This window comes from Dermacentor silvarum, chromosome 7, assembly GCF_013339745.2.
Source record: "Dermacentor silvarum isolate Dsil-2018 chromosome 7, BIME_Dsil_1.4, whole genome shotgun sequence".
NCBI classification, from domain to species: Eukaryota; Metazoa; Arthropoda; class Arachnida; order Ixodida; family Ixodidae; genus Dermacentor; species Dermacentor silvarum.
This window is the reverse complement of record NC_051160.1, coordinates 30,018,152-30,035,306: the sequence shown is the minus strand read 5'-3', so window position 1 is coordinate 30,035,306 and position 17,155 is coordinate 30,018,152. Positions and strand designations below refer to the sequence as shown.

Below are 17,155 nucleotides of genomic sequence, written 5' to 3'. Positions count from 1 at the left end.
GTGTTGTCGGTGCTGCTGCATGTCCAAGTTTGTACAGCTGATAAAACTACTATCCTTACTCCGTATAGCTCTCTACAAATTTGCTATCGCAATTGATGCTTCGCCTTTCGGATGAAACTGCGACAACTTTTTTCTTGTACTTCAACTAAGTTCCCTTGCATTTTTTATGAATGAGTGTGTTGACACAAACTACTGTGAAAGAGCTTGCAACGAACAAGTAGCCGCGAGAATGTTAGGAAACGGTGCCGTAATAGCGGAGTTACACGCTTTTGATGATTGAAACACGGCCCTGGCTCGTTTCGCTCTTCCGTATACGCTCCATTCGTCGGCTGGTCTCTCCGCCAAATGTCACATGACATACGCCAACGCGCTTTTCAAAACACGGTCCACTTCCGGTTAAGGCACGTTCACGCTAGCGGCAAACATACCGACGGCGAACCGGCCTCCAGTGCCGTAGAAAGTCTGCCGCGCAAGAGGTGTCCAAAGTAGACGGCAGTTCGGCCGGCGCACCACCCACCGCACAACCGACGGGTCAATCGACGACCGCGAAGCTGCGCACCTCCGCCACAGGCGACGCGAACATAGGCTGTAGCTTCTGTTCCAAGCAAAATATTTTCCGCTAGATAAAGTGACGCCTAAATTGTGCATTTTATGAAAAACTATATCCACTGTCAAGCGTTAAACACGAACGAGAGCTCTGACATACTTGTCGAGCTCAGCTGCAGTACTGCGAGCGGCGGGACGAAGGTCAATTCGCTCGCTGCTGCTGCCTCGCGTGCTTACTACAGCGTTTCGACAGCGACTTTCCGCGATCATCGTGTGAGATGCGTTCATGTTTGCTTGTGCGCGCGTTACACCATGCTTGTTAATTTAGTTAGTATGCCTATGTTTACAAGTTTATACGGCCTATAAAACTAGCTGTCCTTACTTCGTATAGCTGTCCACTAGTTTGCTATCGCAATCGATGCTTCGCCTTTGGGCCGAAACTGCGACTTTTTAAATAAAACGAGACACAGTTTGATTCATTCGATGAAAATAAAATGCCCAATCATACGCGTGGCGAGAAAAGAAAATACAACTATTTACTTTATCGTTATCAATAAATACCCTTTTTTTTCAGCGCCTATCATAAGCAATGCCATGCAGCTCTTGAATTGTGCACAAAGGCGCGCTCGTAAAGTTCACCTGTTACAATACACTCCCCTCGCACGTTGTGTCGTTCTGCTTGTCGACCATTGTCGGAATTTGGTGGCGCGGGTAGTTTCATCGTTTCTTAACCTGTTCAGTTAAAAGTAGTAGTAAAGTGTACTAGAAAAGGGTTAGTGTGCTCAGGGGCGGCGCGCACCATGCATTGCTGTGAGGCGGAAAGCACTGAACTGTACAGTGGCGGAATGTGTGGAAAGGTCCGGTACTTGGATGCCAGCTCACGCGACAGTGGCGCCGCCGCCAAAACCCGTCGATCCGTCGCTCATTCCTGGTGTTGTCAGTTGCTGGTTGCGCGCCGCTAGCTAGAGCGTACGTCGAAGTTTGTGTTGTTTGCGATTTTTAACGCGACAGCGTTAAGGGCCCCGTGTCGCAGAAAATCCGGCGTCGGCGTCCGCGGCCAACAAAATCACCCCGAACCACCCTGACCACGCAGGCCTTCCGCTTGGCGCAGAGGCGCTGGTGAACTAATCGAATTTCTCAAAGTAAAATGCGTCAGAAAAATCGTAAAGTACGACTCAACCACCACCTACGGGCATGGTAGCATCGGATTGTAATTTGAATATACGAGAAAACAATTCTGTAACGCGGACACTCAAGCACAAACCCCTCTTCCAGCATTTCTACCATTCATAGAGCGGCGCGCCCCGGTCGGTTTTCTTTGAAAAAACACCATCCAGATGGCGCTCGCCTGTGAAAAGACAAGACATCTCGCTGATGTCTTGTTTTTTTATGCAAAAAGCAACGAAATAAAGAAACAGGAGATAAGCAGCGCAGAAGACAGGACGTTAACAAGCAGACGACAGAGCACAGAGCACCTGCGCCCTCTGTGCTCTAGCTGGAGCATTATCTTTTGAGCAGGAAGATTGAACATTAGCTGCAAAAACGCTACCGTAACCAAGAAGGCGATGAAGCCACGTTGAAATTCACGCACCAGCTTCTCCTGAGCGTTATCGATTTTTTTTTTTTTTGCGTCTGCTCGTGATTAACAAGAATGCTATTTCTTTCGAAAGTAAGCAAAAGGCTGATCCCGACGAGTTTTAGGTCTCCACGCGCGTTCAAACGGCCTATTCTGAGTGCGCAAAGATACCCTGAAATTAGTCACGTTGCACTGATGTCACCGGCACCGCTCTTTGGGCACGAAATTCAAAAACAGATAGTTTGGGCCTTCGTTTTACTCAATAATAATGAAGCTTCTATGAACCTTCAATTTTTTTTTTTTTCTGTGAAGGAACTGCGAGTATAGCTGCTAAATAGTATCTTATTAGTCTAAACAGCTTTTACGGTCAACAGTGCCCGAACAAGACAATCCTGAGCCTGGAACTAACTTTTAAAGAAGGCGAATTCTCTTCGTCAGGGCATCACCCGACGCAGACAAGTACCCTTACCGAAACGTTGGGTCCAGGCTCGGGCATCTCTTGTTCGGCCACTGTTGACCACATCAAGCCTCCGTATTCCTGCGAAAAATTTGCCGTGAATAAACCACGTTCATGCGCGTTTACTTACACAGTATAGCGCCCCGTTACGCGTCGTGCTCAGCAGTGCCGTCTGGTTCACGCAGCTGACTCGATGCGTCCTGAGGCTACGAGGGTCGACTCGTTCGTGGCACGACCCTGCCGCGGCGCTGCTTGCCGGACTGTGCCTGGCACTGTGGCCGAGCCCCAGGATCACACTGTTCTTCGCCTTCAAGTTCCTCGAGGTGCGTTTGCATGCCACCAGAACTTAAGCGCCCACCGAAATATTGACCCTTTTCGCGGAGCAGTTTGTTTTAGAGAAACGAGATGGCGCTCACGGCGGCGTGCCATACGTCTCCTCAGCGACCACGCACGAATACGAAACCATTCCCGCTTCTACTTTGCTTCTGTGCGATCAGCTGTCGGAAATGCAACCGAGTTTTCGCTAACACACTGTGCTCTTATCATGCTAGATTGAATCATGCGGATTGAATACGTGTGCAGTAGTTGGCTGCAAAAATAGTGACTGGCATGTTATGGAATGGAATGAATTTGTGCGGCCAAGTTCGCGAACCGCTGCTGCAACTGCCCGAACGTGTTACCGGCACTTCCGAGATGCACGGCTTTCCTCCAGGATACAGAAATTTGCTCATCCGCCAGCCTTGTATCGCTAACCTTCAAAGAAAGGGCTTCATCCCCAAATCGACGGCAAGAGTGAGTACCACTCGTTAAACAATTACAGTGGGAGTGGCGCCGCTTCTTGTCATAGTAAGTTTCGCGCACGTTATCTATACACATCTGTCCCAAATCGCAGGAAAACTTACGCCCACTCTATCGCCGACGTATCAAGAATAAGTGAATGGGCGCACACTTGAATATATGCGCACTGTATACGCACAATAAATTACGGACTACACACACCTATGGCGCACGAATGGTCGAAGCTGAATGTTTCGTAACGGTCCACAAGAGTAAGCGACTTACTAGCCGTAATATATATTTGCTACAAGGTATTACAATGTACAAAACAGCTACGTTTCAAGCCTTGTGCACAGCAAGAACAAATCTATCGGAACTGAGCACACCCGCGAGCAGGCAGGCAGGCAGGCAGTGAACTTTATTTTAAGTCCTGGAGCGACAATTAGGCAGAAAATAATCAGATAGTGACCGCATCGAGTAACTTCACTGAGTCAGAAACTGACAAGCCACTGCTTCAAAATATTTGCCGAATAAAGAACAAAAAGCAAAACACACTAATCCTGACTGAATTCATAATCAGAAGGCTTGGATAGCTTGGAATACATATTTAGCCCCACTTTTAGAACAAGCACCATCTACGCTGCTTGCGCTGTTTGGGCATAGCTTAATCGGCTCCGAAAGCGCTTTTGCATGTTCTCCGAAGCTGTGATCAAAGCTTTGTGTCCTCCACCTAGTCACCGTCTACGATATCTCCGACAACAGAGGTTTTCTAAGCCGCGCCGGCGTCATACACTTCCATTGTAAACAAGGAGGCAACGGAGGCAGTTGAGGCAAGCAATGGACGCGTCACCGCGTGATCAAATATGGCAGCGCCCACGGGATCGCCGCGAAAAAGATCAATAGGTGGAGGGGGAGCCTGGAGGGATCGTCGCGTGCTTTAGGGAGTTTTAATGCGATTAGCGTTCTTACGAACGACCGAAGAAACAAACGAACGAAAAATTTTATTTCCGTCAGAGACGTAAATATATAAGGAGTGGATCGCACATGCGCAATGAAGCAACAAGAAAACGAGTGTCGGCACACGTTTGAAGTTCCTGCCATCCCTCCCGACGTCATCGATGTTTCAGAACGCGCATGGCCGAGAATTGTCAACGGAATAGTAATTATCCAAGCATTACTCTACATCCGAAATTAATCAAAGTGACTCAGTTTGGCAACCTTCGGAAATTTTGCCCTGCCCTAGAAAGAGGCCAGAGTTTATGGAATCCGTGACGCCCCATTGACGTCACAGGCTTGGTGATGTAAACTGAAGTTTAACCCGCGCCTTTAAATGGTCACTAAACAGAAAAAAATTAAGCTATCTGTGTTAGTAAAATACAATTCTATCAATATAACTACTCTTGCTTTGAGAGGACGCGATTGGTTAAGCCGGAGAAGACGCAAGGTCGACGTGACGTCATCGATTTTGACGACGTCTGCTCGGTCGTAGTTATCTTTTTATTTACTTTTTTAACGCGATAGCCTTAAGGGCCCCGTGTCGCAGAAAATCTGGCGTCGGCAACCGGCGTCGGCGTGCGATGTCGGCGGGTGGCGAAGAAAATCTTCTCCAACCACGAAGGCCCTCCGAATATATTCAGGTACATGTATATGCCACGCCTTGTTATATGGTATACATGCGGTATATGCGGGTTATATTAACACACCATTCTATCATTAATGTTGCTCATACCTTGTCTTGCGTTTTTGGCAAAGCTATTCCTCGGAACTTTGAGAATGACAATCCACAAACAAATGTCATGAACCAAAACACCCACAGCGCATGCCTTTTATGTTAAATCTTCTCAGACTGAAATAGAAAAAGTACGAAACAAAAGCTGAAACCTGAAAATTATGCAATTTTTTTGGAGCGCCTGGTGCATTATCTCCGGGATCGCCCCACGCAAGAGGCCGCGTTTCTACCAGAAAGTTCGCCTTCGTGCATAGCGTTCGCCGCCAGTGTTTCCCGGTAACCATTACGGTTGCTTATAAGCTGCAGTTGTCGGGAAGCGTGAGAAGCAGTCAGGGATCTTTGAATGCTATCGCGTTCTACTCTTAAAAGTGAAGCTTAAGCGTCCTCAAATTTTTCTTTCCTTTCTTTTTCGGCACAGATGGACTGCACAGTATTCTAAAGGAGCCAGAGACTTAGCAATTGAGTTTTGAGAACCATAACTTACGCCGCAACGGCCAAAATACGAGAAAATAATTTAACGCGAAAATAAAAATAACGTCACACACAGTGCTGGGGTTTCGGCGTCGAACAAGAAATTAGAAAGTGGCTTTAATTTTCTCGTCTAGTATAATCAACCTATTACCGCAAGAAATAAAACAGTTTATAAAGAATACTCCACCAGTTAAGCTGGTTCAGTGCTTCTCATCAGTGTCCTTTTAACATTAATTACTGAGATTTTCTGCTCAGGAAAGGCATACGACGTCTTGAGAGGAAACCCCGTTAGTTTAAGCTGACACAATATTTCTGTTTATGTTTCATTTAAAGGGGCGCCAAGAAGCAACGCCACGTTTGTTTAGTTAAATGACGTATCTCACATTTAGTCCATTCTAACGTGCGCTTTTTTTATATTGAAGCTGTATGTGGCTAGGATAAAGGAGATTATTCGCGTCCGTCGACAGAAAACTATCATCACCAATGGCTGAGGTTTGACTGATCCTAAGCAAGCAAAAAATACAATGGCTCATATCGTCGTAAGGCAGAGGTTCCAAACACTCAGCAAAGTGAAGCGAACAGTGCATACATTCTTTGGAATCACGCATACAACATACAAAACAGCTTTCGTATATAAGATAACCAGCCTGGTGATAGTGCAGAAAGGGTCTAAGCTCAATGGCACATACCCCTGTGACCTTGGGGACCTGCAACGCGCCCTTGAACTACCCTTGTCACGCGTGGGACACAAAGAGACAAAATCACCAGTCCTTCCCCTGTCGAGAAAATGGGGGTAAGCGAAGCTTGTCGTCGGATTCTAGCGTGAGGGCTTCCGAAGCCCAGGCGAAACGTCTGCGAAGAGCCGCAGACCCCGAGTTGCAGTAAGCGCGATGTTGAGGCCAAACGTCAGCTAAGAGCCGCCGACCCCAAGTTTAGGGCAAACGAAGCAGAACGCCTGCGACAGCGTCGTCTTGCTACAAGCTTCGCTTACACGCATTTTTTTCCTGCTTCTAACATTACTAAAAAAATGTCGCAGTTTCGCCCGAAAGGCGATGCATCAATTGCGATAGCAAATTAGTAGAGAGCTATTCGGAATAGGGGTAGTAGTCTTATCGGCTACATAAACTTGGACACATTCGCTTATTAACTGAATTTACAAGCGTGGTGTCAGCACTCAGTTTCAACGAAAACTGAGTGGCGAATGCACAGCGCATACAAAGGTCAGAGCCGTGTGGAGATAAGAGACGGTGCGGGCGACCGCCACCGCCGGGCAAAGTGCAGAGGAGTTGTGCAGAGGAGAAGTTGTTGGCAGAGGAGACACATCCCAATCATCAAGTTTTGAATAGCGGAGTTCATGTGGGAGCTACGCGAACAATTAGTTCCCGTTGGCAGGCTCCTTGAAACCGAAACTGGCCGCAAAAAGAGCGTCTGTGTCGTCGATGTCGCCCCCCCCCCCCCCCCACCCCGCCTTTCGTCACATCTCCAAGGTCACCGCTGGTCCGGCCGCGCGAGCTGCTAGCGTTATCTTCTTGCTGTCTGCTTCTTTCAACAACTTCTGTTAAAATACTGACCGCCTATATCAAAACTCCGCTTGCTACAGTGATCACATTTTAACTTTGCCGATAAAACCAACCTTTTTCCCTGTATTTAGATAGGAGCCCGCGAGCTAAATCTTCCTCTTAAAGCCTCCTCTTGGCTTATAATTCCTCCTTATTGACCTATTTAGTGTTCCCATTGAAGTATCCGGTGTAGCACCCTGTGCGGCGTCGCAACTAGCAACTAGCAGTGCATTCATCGGTTTCATTTAATTCACGTTGCTTCACATTCGCTCCACACCGTCTGCCACTGCGGAGTCAACTTGAAACATTGTCGTCCTGTTCTTCCTGATTGGTGCAGCTCTGCTACAGTCGTGGCGAGGAGGCTGGCGTCCTGCCGTCCGGTTCCGAAGGCACCCACTCTGCACTCTTCGCCATCTGCTGCGGCGTTCTCCTAACCGTGGTACGTATCCGCACACGAGTGTCGCTTTTTTTCTTACAGCGAAGCTGTGTATGACTAGAATCGCGGGATTTCTTCGTCTCCGTAACCAAAAGTTCAACCAATCACATCGGGAGGCGCGCGCCGATGGGTTCCTTGCAGCACCACCAGATAGCGCTCGCCTCCGCGCGACGGCGCCGGCCGTGCGGGGGAAAGCAAAAAAAAAACAGAAAGCTCCCCTTCGCGCATAGCGTTCGCCGCAAGCGTTTCCCGGTAAAGATTATGGTTACATAAGCTGCAGTTTATGACCCAGTTCAAGCTGCATGCTTAGAAGAAGTATTCAAGCCATTAAACTGGGAAGGCTTAGGACTGAGGATAAACGGCGAATATCTCAGCAACGTTTGGTTTGCAGATGACAATGTCCTATTCAGCAACAATGGGGACGAATTACAGCAAATGATTGAGAAAGTGTAAGAGTGGGGTTGAAGGTTAATATGCAGAAGACAAACTTAATGTTCAACAGCCTGGCAAGAGAACAAGAATTCAAGATCGCCAGCCTCTAGAGTCTGTACAGGAGTACGTTTATCCAGGTCAATTACTGACCGGGGTCCCTGATCATGAGAAGGAAACATACAGAAGAATGAAAATGGGTTGGAGTGCATACATGCATTGCCAAATTCTGACTGGGAGCTTACCACTGTCGTTGAAAATAAAAGTGTACAATCATAGCATTTTACCGATGACTTGGAGGTTAACAAAGAAGCTCGAGAACAAGTTAAGGACAGTACAAAAAGCGATGGAACGAAAAATGTTAGGCATAACGTTAGGAACGTTAACGGAAGAGAGCGGTATGGATCAGAGAACAAACGGGGATAGCCGATATTCTAATTGACATTAAGTGAAATAAATGGAGCTGGGCAGGCCATGTAATGCGTAGGGTAGATAACGGATGGACCATTAGAGTTACAGAATGTGTGCCAAGAGAAGCGAAGCGCAGTCGAGGACGGCAGAAAACTAGGTGGGGTGATGAAGGTAGGAAATTTGCAGGCGCCAAGTTGGAATCAGCTAGCGCAAGACAGGGGTAATTAGAGATCGCAGGGAGAGGCCTTCGTCCTGCAGTGGACATAAATATAGGCTGATGATGAAGCTGCAGTTGCCGGGAAGCGGCAACTGTAGCGTACGAAGCAGGGAGTGACTACACTTTCATAAGTAAAAGAACAGACCGCCCAGCAACTGATTTCGTTTGTGTTGCGATAGCGCTATAGGAAAGGCCACGCAGTCAGGACTCCCGAAGAGCAGCGCGAATACGATTAGCGACGAAAGGAACAGCAACGTAATATGCACAACGGTGTCGCGCTCAGGCTCCGCAGGACCCAGTTCAAGGCTACGTCACATTGGTCTATCGGATCAGGTAATAGCACAGCTTCGCTGACCAACCACTTTCACAGCATGGAGTGGAGTCCATTGTTTTAAACGCGCAACTTTTTTTTAACCACCCGCCCGGGTTTGGCGTGGCTGCTGCTGCTGGGTCGGTCAGTATCTCGTCGTATACAGGGTGTCCCCCGTAACTTTAGCCAAACTTTAAAAATATGCAAATGCCACCTAGCTCAACAGAACCACGGTAATGCTGTTTGCGGTCGCTTAGAGATACTCCGAATATTTTTTGCATTCCGCCTAATTCGATAATTAGTCTTAATTAATTAATCAAGTTCTGAAATATTAAAGTTAGATGAAAAGTGTCAATGGGAAAACAGTAGAGCAACATGAAAAACTCCCGATACAGCTTTCTGTTGCTCAATACGTGCTACATAAGTGTTTTTCCGTGCTTGAAAGAAGCCCGCGAATACACGCAAAATTGCCGCGCGACTGGCCGCTCGAGGCACTTTGCGTGTATTCGCAGGCTTCTTTCACGCACGGAAAAAAACAGATCAAAATAAATCAAAGTTCAAAAGAAAACAAATAGTGTCATACGCATGGCCGGGCAGCAGCAGCAAGTCCATAAACCGTGGAAGTCGGTGCACAAAGCTTTCCCGAAGAATGCTGGCGGTCCGATCTTGTCGAGGTGGATGCGAATTGCTGGGCTGGGTTTCCCGGGAGTCTAGATCTGACGACTTCCCTCAAGCAGGTTGAGCTAACTTGAGGTGAACTACCGTGAGCTTCGTTGCAGACGCTGGTTTGACGTCTCGTACGTCAACAAGTTCCTCGGAGTTCCGACGTGGCCAGGCGGCCCAGGCGATACTGGACGGCACTAGGCCCCCAACGGCTTCTCAGCAGCGCATAGGTTCAGCTTCTAGACTAATCAGCAGGGCCCAAAACAAGCGCTTAAATAGCCTCTCCTTTCCCTAGTTCCCTAGGTAGAGAAACTGCCGCTATGTAGCGTTCTCCGAATTCGGGGCTCTTAGCTCCCAACAATCTTGGCCGCGTCCCTTTCACCATGGACGAAGAACCGCAGATTCTCCTCTCTCCCAATGTCAAGGGCCAAGGTTGAGCCCGGTACTACCACGTGGCCGTACACGCACACTTCGGGGTCCGTAATCGGCGTGTCGCGTCTGGAATCGAGATGGCAGCCCGAGCGGCCACGACGCTTTTGACGCCCGTAATTCGGCTTGTCGATGTCGAATGCATTATACGCTGCACAGTCAGGAGCCCACGTTTTTGACGCTCGTAATTCGGCGTGTCGTTAATCAGCGTCCAAACCATTCGAAAATATGCCGCTACGTGACAGGGACGAACACAAACATTTCGTGATATTACACGTTGCACAAGCACAATTGTATACGCATCACCGTTAGTTGCACATCGTTTATTACGCGCGGATAGCACAGGCTTCTGAGAGAGAGGGTGACGTGGCGTCGTCGCGACGCCCTCTCCCCTCACGCAGTACCGCGGCAGCTGCAGGTGCTCTCTTTCGCCCGCTCTGCTCCGTCGAGGCCCGAGCCAGCAAGCGCGAGTCAGCGCTTGTGACGTGGCGTCGCAGCCAATGGGAACAGGCTTGTGACGTGACGTCGCAGCCAATGGGAACAGGCTTGTGACGTGGCGTCGCAGCCAATGGGAAGTTTCGCTGCTACACAGGCCACCGGCTTTTTTCGCTCAAGGGGCCATTTGACGCTTTCGCATCAATAATGAGTGAAATATGATTCTGGCGCAAGAAAATCTAAATGGGAAGAAGAAGGGACAGAAAGAGCGCTAATTTGCAACTGAATTTATTACACAGAAACACCCATAGTTAACACAAGCAGGATTGACATGCGCAATACCATCAAGTTATTATATATTGCATAAAGAAAAAGGGCGATGCTTGTATCAGTGTCCCCTCGGTCTCATTGCACAATAACGACTACCAGTTTTTAGATTCTCTATGCTGATTTGTTGGTCTTGATGGCATGTCTTGTCGGTTTGTACGTAGATAGAGATAACGTTGTTTTTTTACACGTGTAGTGCACTTGATGGTTTTGCGCATCTCAATCCTGCTCGCATAAAATATGGCTGTTTCTGTGTAATAAGTACACTTGCAAGTTGGCGCTCTTTCCGTCCCTTCTTCTTTCCGCTTAGTTTTCCTTGCGCCAGAACCACATTTCAAGCATGAACCAACTATGCCAACATCGCATTCTGCTGAAATAATGAGCGCAACGCCGTCGCTCGCTGACATAACAGCTGGCCGCCATCTCCGGCCATTGTCGCCAATCTGATACTCGCCCAGAGGCGCGCGCAGGCTATTTATATATTCCGGCTGCGAATCAGTACGCGTCGCAGTGCGCAGCATGTGGCCATGATGCAGTACGTCGTAAGACAGGGATGGTGCAGTATTCCCCGCAAGTTCTGTTGGTGAATTCAACAGCGGTAACAACAACGGAGTGGCGTCGGATCCAATGACTAAGCGCAAAAAGAATGGAGATGTCATGCGAATTTCAGCCATTAAGAACGATATAGATCTGCCATTCCTGGAAATAAGAAATTTTCCATCCTGACATTTATGTTCTCCAAAATTTTGTATGATTTTCTAGCAATGTGTTTAAACTACGTCGACGATGTAGGTCGACGTAGTTCGACGATGTAGGTCGATCCCCCCGCGCCTTGTAATTCATTACGGCGTTGCAGGAATGTTGTAAATCAAACTAAATCTACCATAGTGCAACTACAGTAAAACCTCGTTATAACGAAGTTGGAGGGGGAGCCAAAATTACTTCGTTATACTCATTGCACCGTGATATTTATTATTGCACGTACTGCAATAGCAATCTCTATGGTAATATCAAGGAGAATTTCACTTACTTCGTTATATTCATTATTTAGTTATACAGAGTCGTTATAACGAGGTTTGTATATAACATGATTAATTCAACCGGCCCGCGTTATTTTTCCGCGCATTAATCACAACTGCAACGTTCAGCCCCCGCTCGCACGCACGCATATAACGCGCCTTTCTTTTCTTAACCTAGCCATTGGAAGAGTGAAATTCTCTTCCCAAATCTGTCGCCTCTGTTACTGACCATGATGCATTAATGGACACACTTTTAGAATTATTTGTCAATAATTTGCCCCTGCGGCATTTTGTAGAACTTCAACGCAATACACCAGCGTAACCCAATGGGGAACATTTTTTTTTTTTAATTATATTTCAAAACGCCCGCCAAATTTCAACAATTTTCAGCTTGTAACGTCGAGTAGGTACGCCCTTCTAATAACATGCGTATTTACGTCACTTATTCGAAATTTGCCTGCTTCACATTTGCCTGCTTTCAAATATATATCTTTTTTTTTTTTTTTTCTTCGAAAATGCTGTCCATTTGGCCTGACTGTCCCAACGTGGGAGCGGCCCGCTGCGCGCTGAGTCGCGTACCTCAGGACGTTCATTAAAGTTTTACATCCATCCATCCATCCTGCTTCACATAGGAGTGTTTTATTCCTGACCAAAACACTGCTGTAACGCGGCGAAGACGTTACGTTACGTTCGCGACGTTGATAACTGAAAGTTGTTGAAATCCGGGTGGACTTTTGAATATATATCTTTTTTTTTTCGAAAATGCTGTCCATTGATTTCGGAACTGCTCTAGGGACGAGACACCGAGGTAAAAGAAGACAGTACAAACGCATTGAGTTGCGTTGGTGCACTGCGGTGAAGTTTGAAAGAAAACTGAAGGGGAAATGTTCAAAATTCCTGAGCATGTAGAACGAAAAGAAAGAAAGAAAGAAAGAAAGAAAGAAAGAAAGAAAGAAAGAAAGAAAGAAAGAAAGGAAGAAAGAAAGAAAGAAAGTATCGTTACAAAATGGCGCCCCGGTTTCCGTGAGCGAGAGTTTTTATTCTTCCTGCTCACGTATTGAGTACAGTGCTCTTATTGTACAACCGCCTGGTATTTTTCTTTTTTCAGGGCGTGCTCCAGCCCCACCTTGTGCGGCCCTCGTACCGAGCGTTCATCGATCGAGTAATCGGAAAGAGGTAAACGCGTGCGCACAAATAATGAGTCACCGATACAGATATTAAGCCGTGCCAATAGTGATTCACCGCGCTATATATGAGATGATAATTTTTAAGTTTTATGGAATTTTTTCTTAATATCACCCGTTGCAGATAACTAGTCCTTGAGCTGGATTGTTCAGAGAGGCGGACATTACTTTCACGAAAAAAAAAATCGAAATACGTATTCAAATAATTCCCAGGAACTTACTAATTAATTGAATAATTAATCACTTTACGGCACATATTGCAATTTACAAGTTGTAGCCGGTGAGTCTGTCAGGCGCGTATCCACTTGGATTGAATTTACAGAATGGCACACATATTCTGAGTAACTCAAGCCAACTGTGACTACTATAAACCGTTAGTCGCGTTTGCCTGAGGTGTACCACTCTATTTAGAAACTTCGTTCTAGTTACGTGAAAAACGTCGTATAATTAAGACATTGACGCAGAATCTTTTTTTCTTGAACATTATGAACCAACTCGCCCAACAACATGTTTTATTGAACCCGGTATACGACTGCGTGTAATAGCCTGGAAAAAGCTTTACGTATCAATAAATAAAACGCTACATCTTTTTTTTTTTTTTTCTTTCTTTAGGATGCGCTACATCAACGTGCCAGCCATCGCTACGCTAGGCTACGGAACCACAAGCATCGTCCCGGATGTTCCAGTCACGATGCCCGAGCTGGACCCAAGGTTCGTCAGCAGGAGATACAAGGAGACGCTGTGGGTCTGGGCTCAATAAAAAAATCGCGAGACAAACGATCGCCTTCCCCGTTTCTTTGTGATGGGCCCGACTTCGGGTTGTGATGCGAATGAAAACATTGTGTCACACTGACGAAAACGAGCGTGCTTGTATCCCACAAGCGAGACATTATATGTTTAATTTGACTTTGAAAGCGGCACATGAATGGCCCGCGACGTCGCTTGACGGTGAAACAGTGCAACCAATCGGTGTACCGTCACGTAATTAAAGAACCGAGCAGTAAGAGTTGTTTTGCTTTGATACAATATTGTGTTGCCTGAAATCGTGTTTTATCCGTTTCTGATAACTTTACTTTGCATGAGAGAGCGAATTATATATTGTTTTCCAGCTAGCGTGTGTTGAAGAGTGGCGTCGCCTTGATGCGAACGAACGAAGTCACGGTGAACTGGAGTGGTGCACTAATGCATGACCTCAGAGATTGTCATCGCATCAAGTAATCGGTGTCGGCGTTCGTACTAGAGAGTGTCTAGTTCGTACACAGTTTTGAGGAGAGACTACGCAGATCGAAAATTTCTGTCTTACTAGGAAGCTCGGAGGCCCATTCTCTAAATACACTGGGAAAGGAGAAAAAAAATCGCTTTTCTCGGCCACCGCTGCACCAAATTTGAGGAGAGTTGTTGCACTTAAAAGAAAGCGTTAACTATAGTGACTGTTGATAGCGAGCTTTTGGTTTAGGTCGTCATTATTTAAATGAAAACTGTTGAAAATAGCAAATTTCCAGAAAACAAAACTATGAAGTTCCAAACTGTAACTCGGCAACGAAGATATTACAATTTTATAAGCTGCACCTAAGAGTCCATCTAAAGCGGACAAAATTTATGTGCTATACGTGGCTTTGAAATACACCACTAATATGTGAGTGGGACTTTTACAACAGCCTCGTAAACAATGTAACAAATTTACGTAATACATAAAGTGATGTATCAAAAAATTGTCCGCTTTAGATGCTCTAATGCATGCAGTTTACAAAACTGCGATATCTGTTTCTAGTGCAGAGCAACGAAATCGTCAACTTCGTGTTTCTATATTTTTTTTTTCCCAGCTTACCCATTTCCAAAGTTCCTTTAAAAAATTCAGGCCCTAATTCAAAATGTCATTCCAACAGTCCCAAGAATATAATTTTCTCCCTTATTGCAAAAATTTCATTAAAATCGGCAGAGGTAGGGGTTATCTCAGAAAAGTGTTTCTACATTTTTACATGTGTTTGAATAGGCGGCATCAGAGTTGGGCTCCCAGCTAAAGTTTCCTCCCCCCTTAAATATGTCTACGCGATTTTCAAATAAACCGCTGCGCGTTTAGACAATCCGAATGCAAGTTTTTCTATTGTGCTCGTAGCCTCCGCTGGGTGCCACAGCTGCACGTCGGCAGGAGCGGCAGCTTCGAGCAAATGCAGTGAATGGTGTGACGTGATACGATATCACTGCATGTTAAGAACCAAAACGAAGAAAGAGGCAAAGGATTCGCCAAAGTCTTAAAAAAAAGAAAAAAAGCGTGAAGGAACTCGCGTGGAAAGCCACCTCGGGCTCACAATAAGTATACCAAGAGAGAAGATTTTACAATCGCGTCGCGCGATGCAATGAGCTGTGACGTCACTGAAGTGTTTACACCCGTGACCAATACATATATGTCACTCCGGTACTTTGTAGCGCTACCGAGTCCAATCCGGATCGGGAGCTTCTACACGGGCACTTTGGAACAAGATTTCGCACGAATCGCGACCGAAAATTTTGATCCGTACCGTAAATTTTGCACCAGTATTGATGAACGACCGATAGCCAAAGCGATTCAAACATTTGCCCTCCTCCTGCAACACAACTCGCGGTGTCAATGTGCTACACAGTACTGTCCCCATTCGTTTTTAGAAGTCGGCTACGTAATCATACACCTGTGCTAAACGCTCAACTGCTTGCAACTTGCCACAACATAAATGTTATCGATAATTAAGCACGCGCTGTCAAACACGAAAAAGCACAATGTGCATCGCACGCGCAAATCAGCCGACGCTCAATGCGTCGTTCAAAGCACGTCGAAGTAGAAGTGCAGCAATATATTCTCGTCGTCACTAGCAAACTGTCATGGCTAAGCTACAAGGCAAAGCAACTACGCTACCGCGAGTATAAATAGCAAGCATGAAGGAAAACGGCAAACTTTCGCATTCAGACTTACTTGATTCTGCGGACGGCGGTTATCCATGCCTGTCTGCGTTCATTTTCATACCATTTGCTCGGGAAACGGTTAGAACTTGACAGGCGGCTGCAGGACCCGGGTGTTTTTGGCACTGTTCTGGTTGTTCACCACGCAACTGTACCGAGCATCTTGTCTACCAGACCACCGAACCATCGCGAAACAACGGCGCGACGCGAGGAGCAATTTTGCTAAGTGCGCGATCATCGCGAGCGCCTCACGGTGCCGACGACCTGATAAGTGGTGACGCCGCCATCCGCCAGGGGAAAGAGTGGCACTGGCGTTTGTCGTTAAACTTGAGGTTGAGGGCCTTTTGGGCCGCACAAGTTTTGAAGTGAGGGAAGCTCAGAGAAAAATTGATTACGAAGAACCGCTGAGAAATATGAAACAATGTGAATGGGCTGAGAGAGTGTTCAAGCATATATTTGTACTCGGAATATACTGACTCGCAGTATAGTGCCTAGAATGTAAGTATATTCTAGGCACTGTACTCGCAGTGGAGGAAAAGAACTAGGAAGCTTACCAGCAAGTATGGCGGTTGGTACATATAGTAGGCAAGAAAGAACGTTAAATGCAAAGTCAGTGATGCTGAGACAATCTCCTGGGTGGCGGCAATGAAAAAAAAAAAAGAAACCGGCTATGAGTAACTACCTAAAATGTAAAGAAGTAAAATTGAAATCACAAGATAAACAAGTGAGGTACACCAATGAACAAGCATATGCTTGCTGCTGTAAAGATATGGAAACGATAGAACATGTTTTATTACAATGAGAAGATATCTGCCCGGCGGTACGTTTGAGCTCCGCTGGCCCCCTTGAAGCCCTAGGATTCAGGGATAGCAGGTGGAAAGTAAACGTGTCCGCAACAGAGATTAGTAAAATGCGGTTGCAGGATTGGTGGCAGAGAACTTGATAGACCACAAACAACGGAGGCGTGCAAAGACAAGGTCACCAAAAATGGCTCAGAATGTTTGATGCTGGGAATTTTATGTCTGTAAAATAATTAAGATTGGTAAGACTTTCGGCAAATTAAGAAAAGAGTTTGGTGGCGCGAGCCACCACATCGTTTAAAAGGGTCACAGCATCTATTTATCCATCGATCCATCCATTCATCAGTCTTCCGGGTGTGTTTCATTACTTAGCTCGAAGCTGTCTACGTATAACTGTCTCCGACGCTGGCCAGAAGTAGAACACACCCATAAAGCGAACACACATA

General features: G+C 46.4%; 1 protein-coding gene and 1 long non-coding RNA gene across 3 annotated transcripts in view; one reads left to right on the top strand and one right to left on the bottom strand.

The window, feature by feature from the left end:
* Window positions 1–13,741, top strand: part of LOC119457856 (transmembrane protein 135) — a 51,530-nt gene extending 37,789 nt beyond the window's left edge. The window contains exons 10-13 of one of the 2 annotated variants that reach the window (XM_037719609.2): window positions 2,765–2,902; window positions 7,453–7,554; window positions 12,900–12,967; window positions 13,588–13,741. In XM_037719609.2, the coding sequence (XP_037575537.1) occupies window positions 2,765–2,902; window positions 7,453–7,554; window positions 12,900–12,967; window positions 13,588–13,735 (456 nt within the window). In that variant the 3' untranslated portion in view covers window positions 13,736–13,741. The remainder of the gene's footprint in view (window positions 1–2,764; window positions 2,903–7,452; window positions 7,555–12,899; window positions 12,968–13,587) is intronic. The other variant, XM_049670496.1, reaches the window with a different exon arrangement.
* The window catches only part of LOC125946667 (uncharacterized), a 69,456-nt gene extending 53,362 nt beyond the window's left edge, over window positions 1–16,094 (bottom strand). The window contains exon 1 of the long non-coding RNA XR_007467757.1: window positions 15,923–16,094. This is a non-coding gene — a long non-coding RNA (uncharacterized LOC125946667). The remainder of the gene's footprint in view (window positions 1–15,922) is intronic.
* Window positions 16,095–17,155: the final 1,061 nt, after the last annotated feature.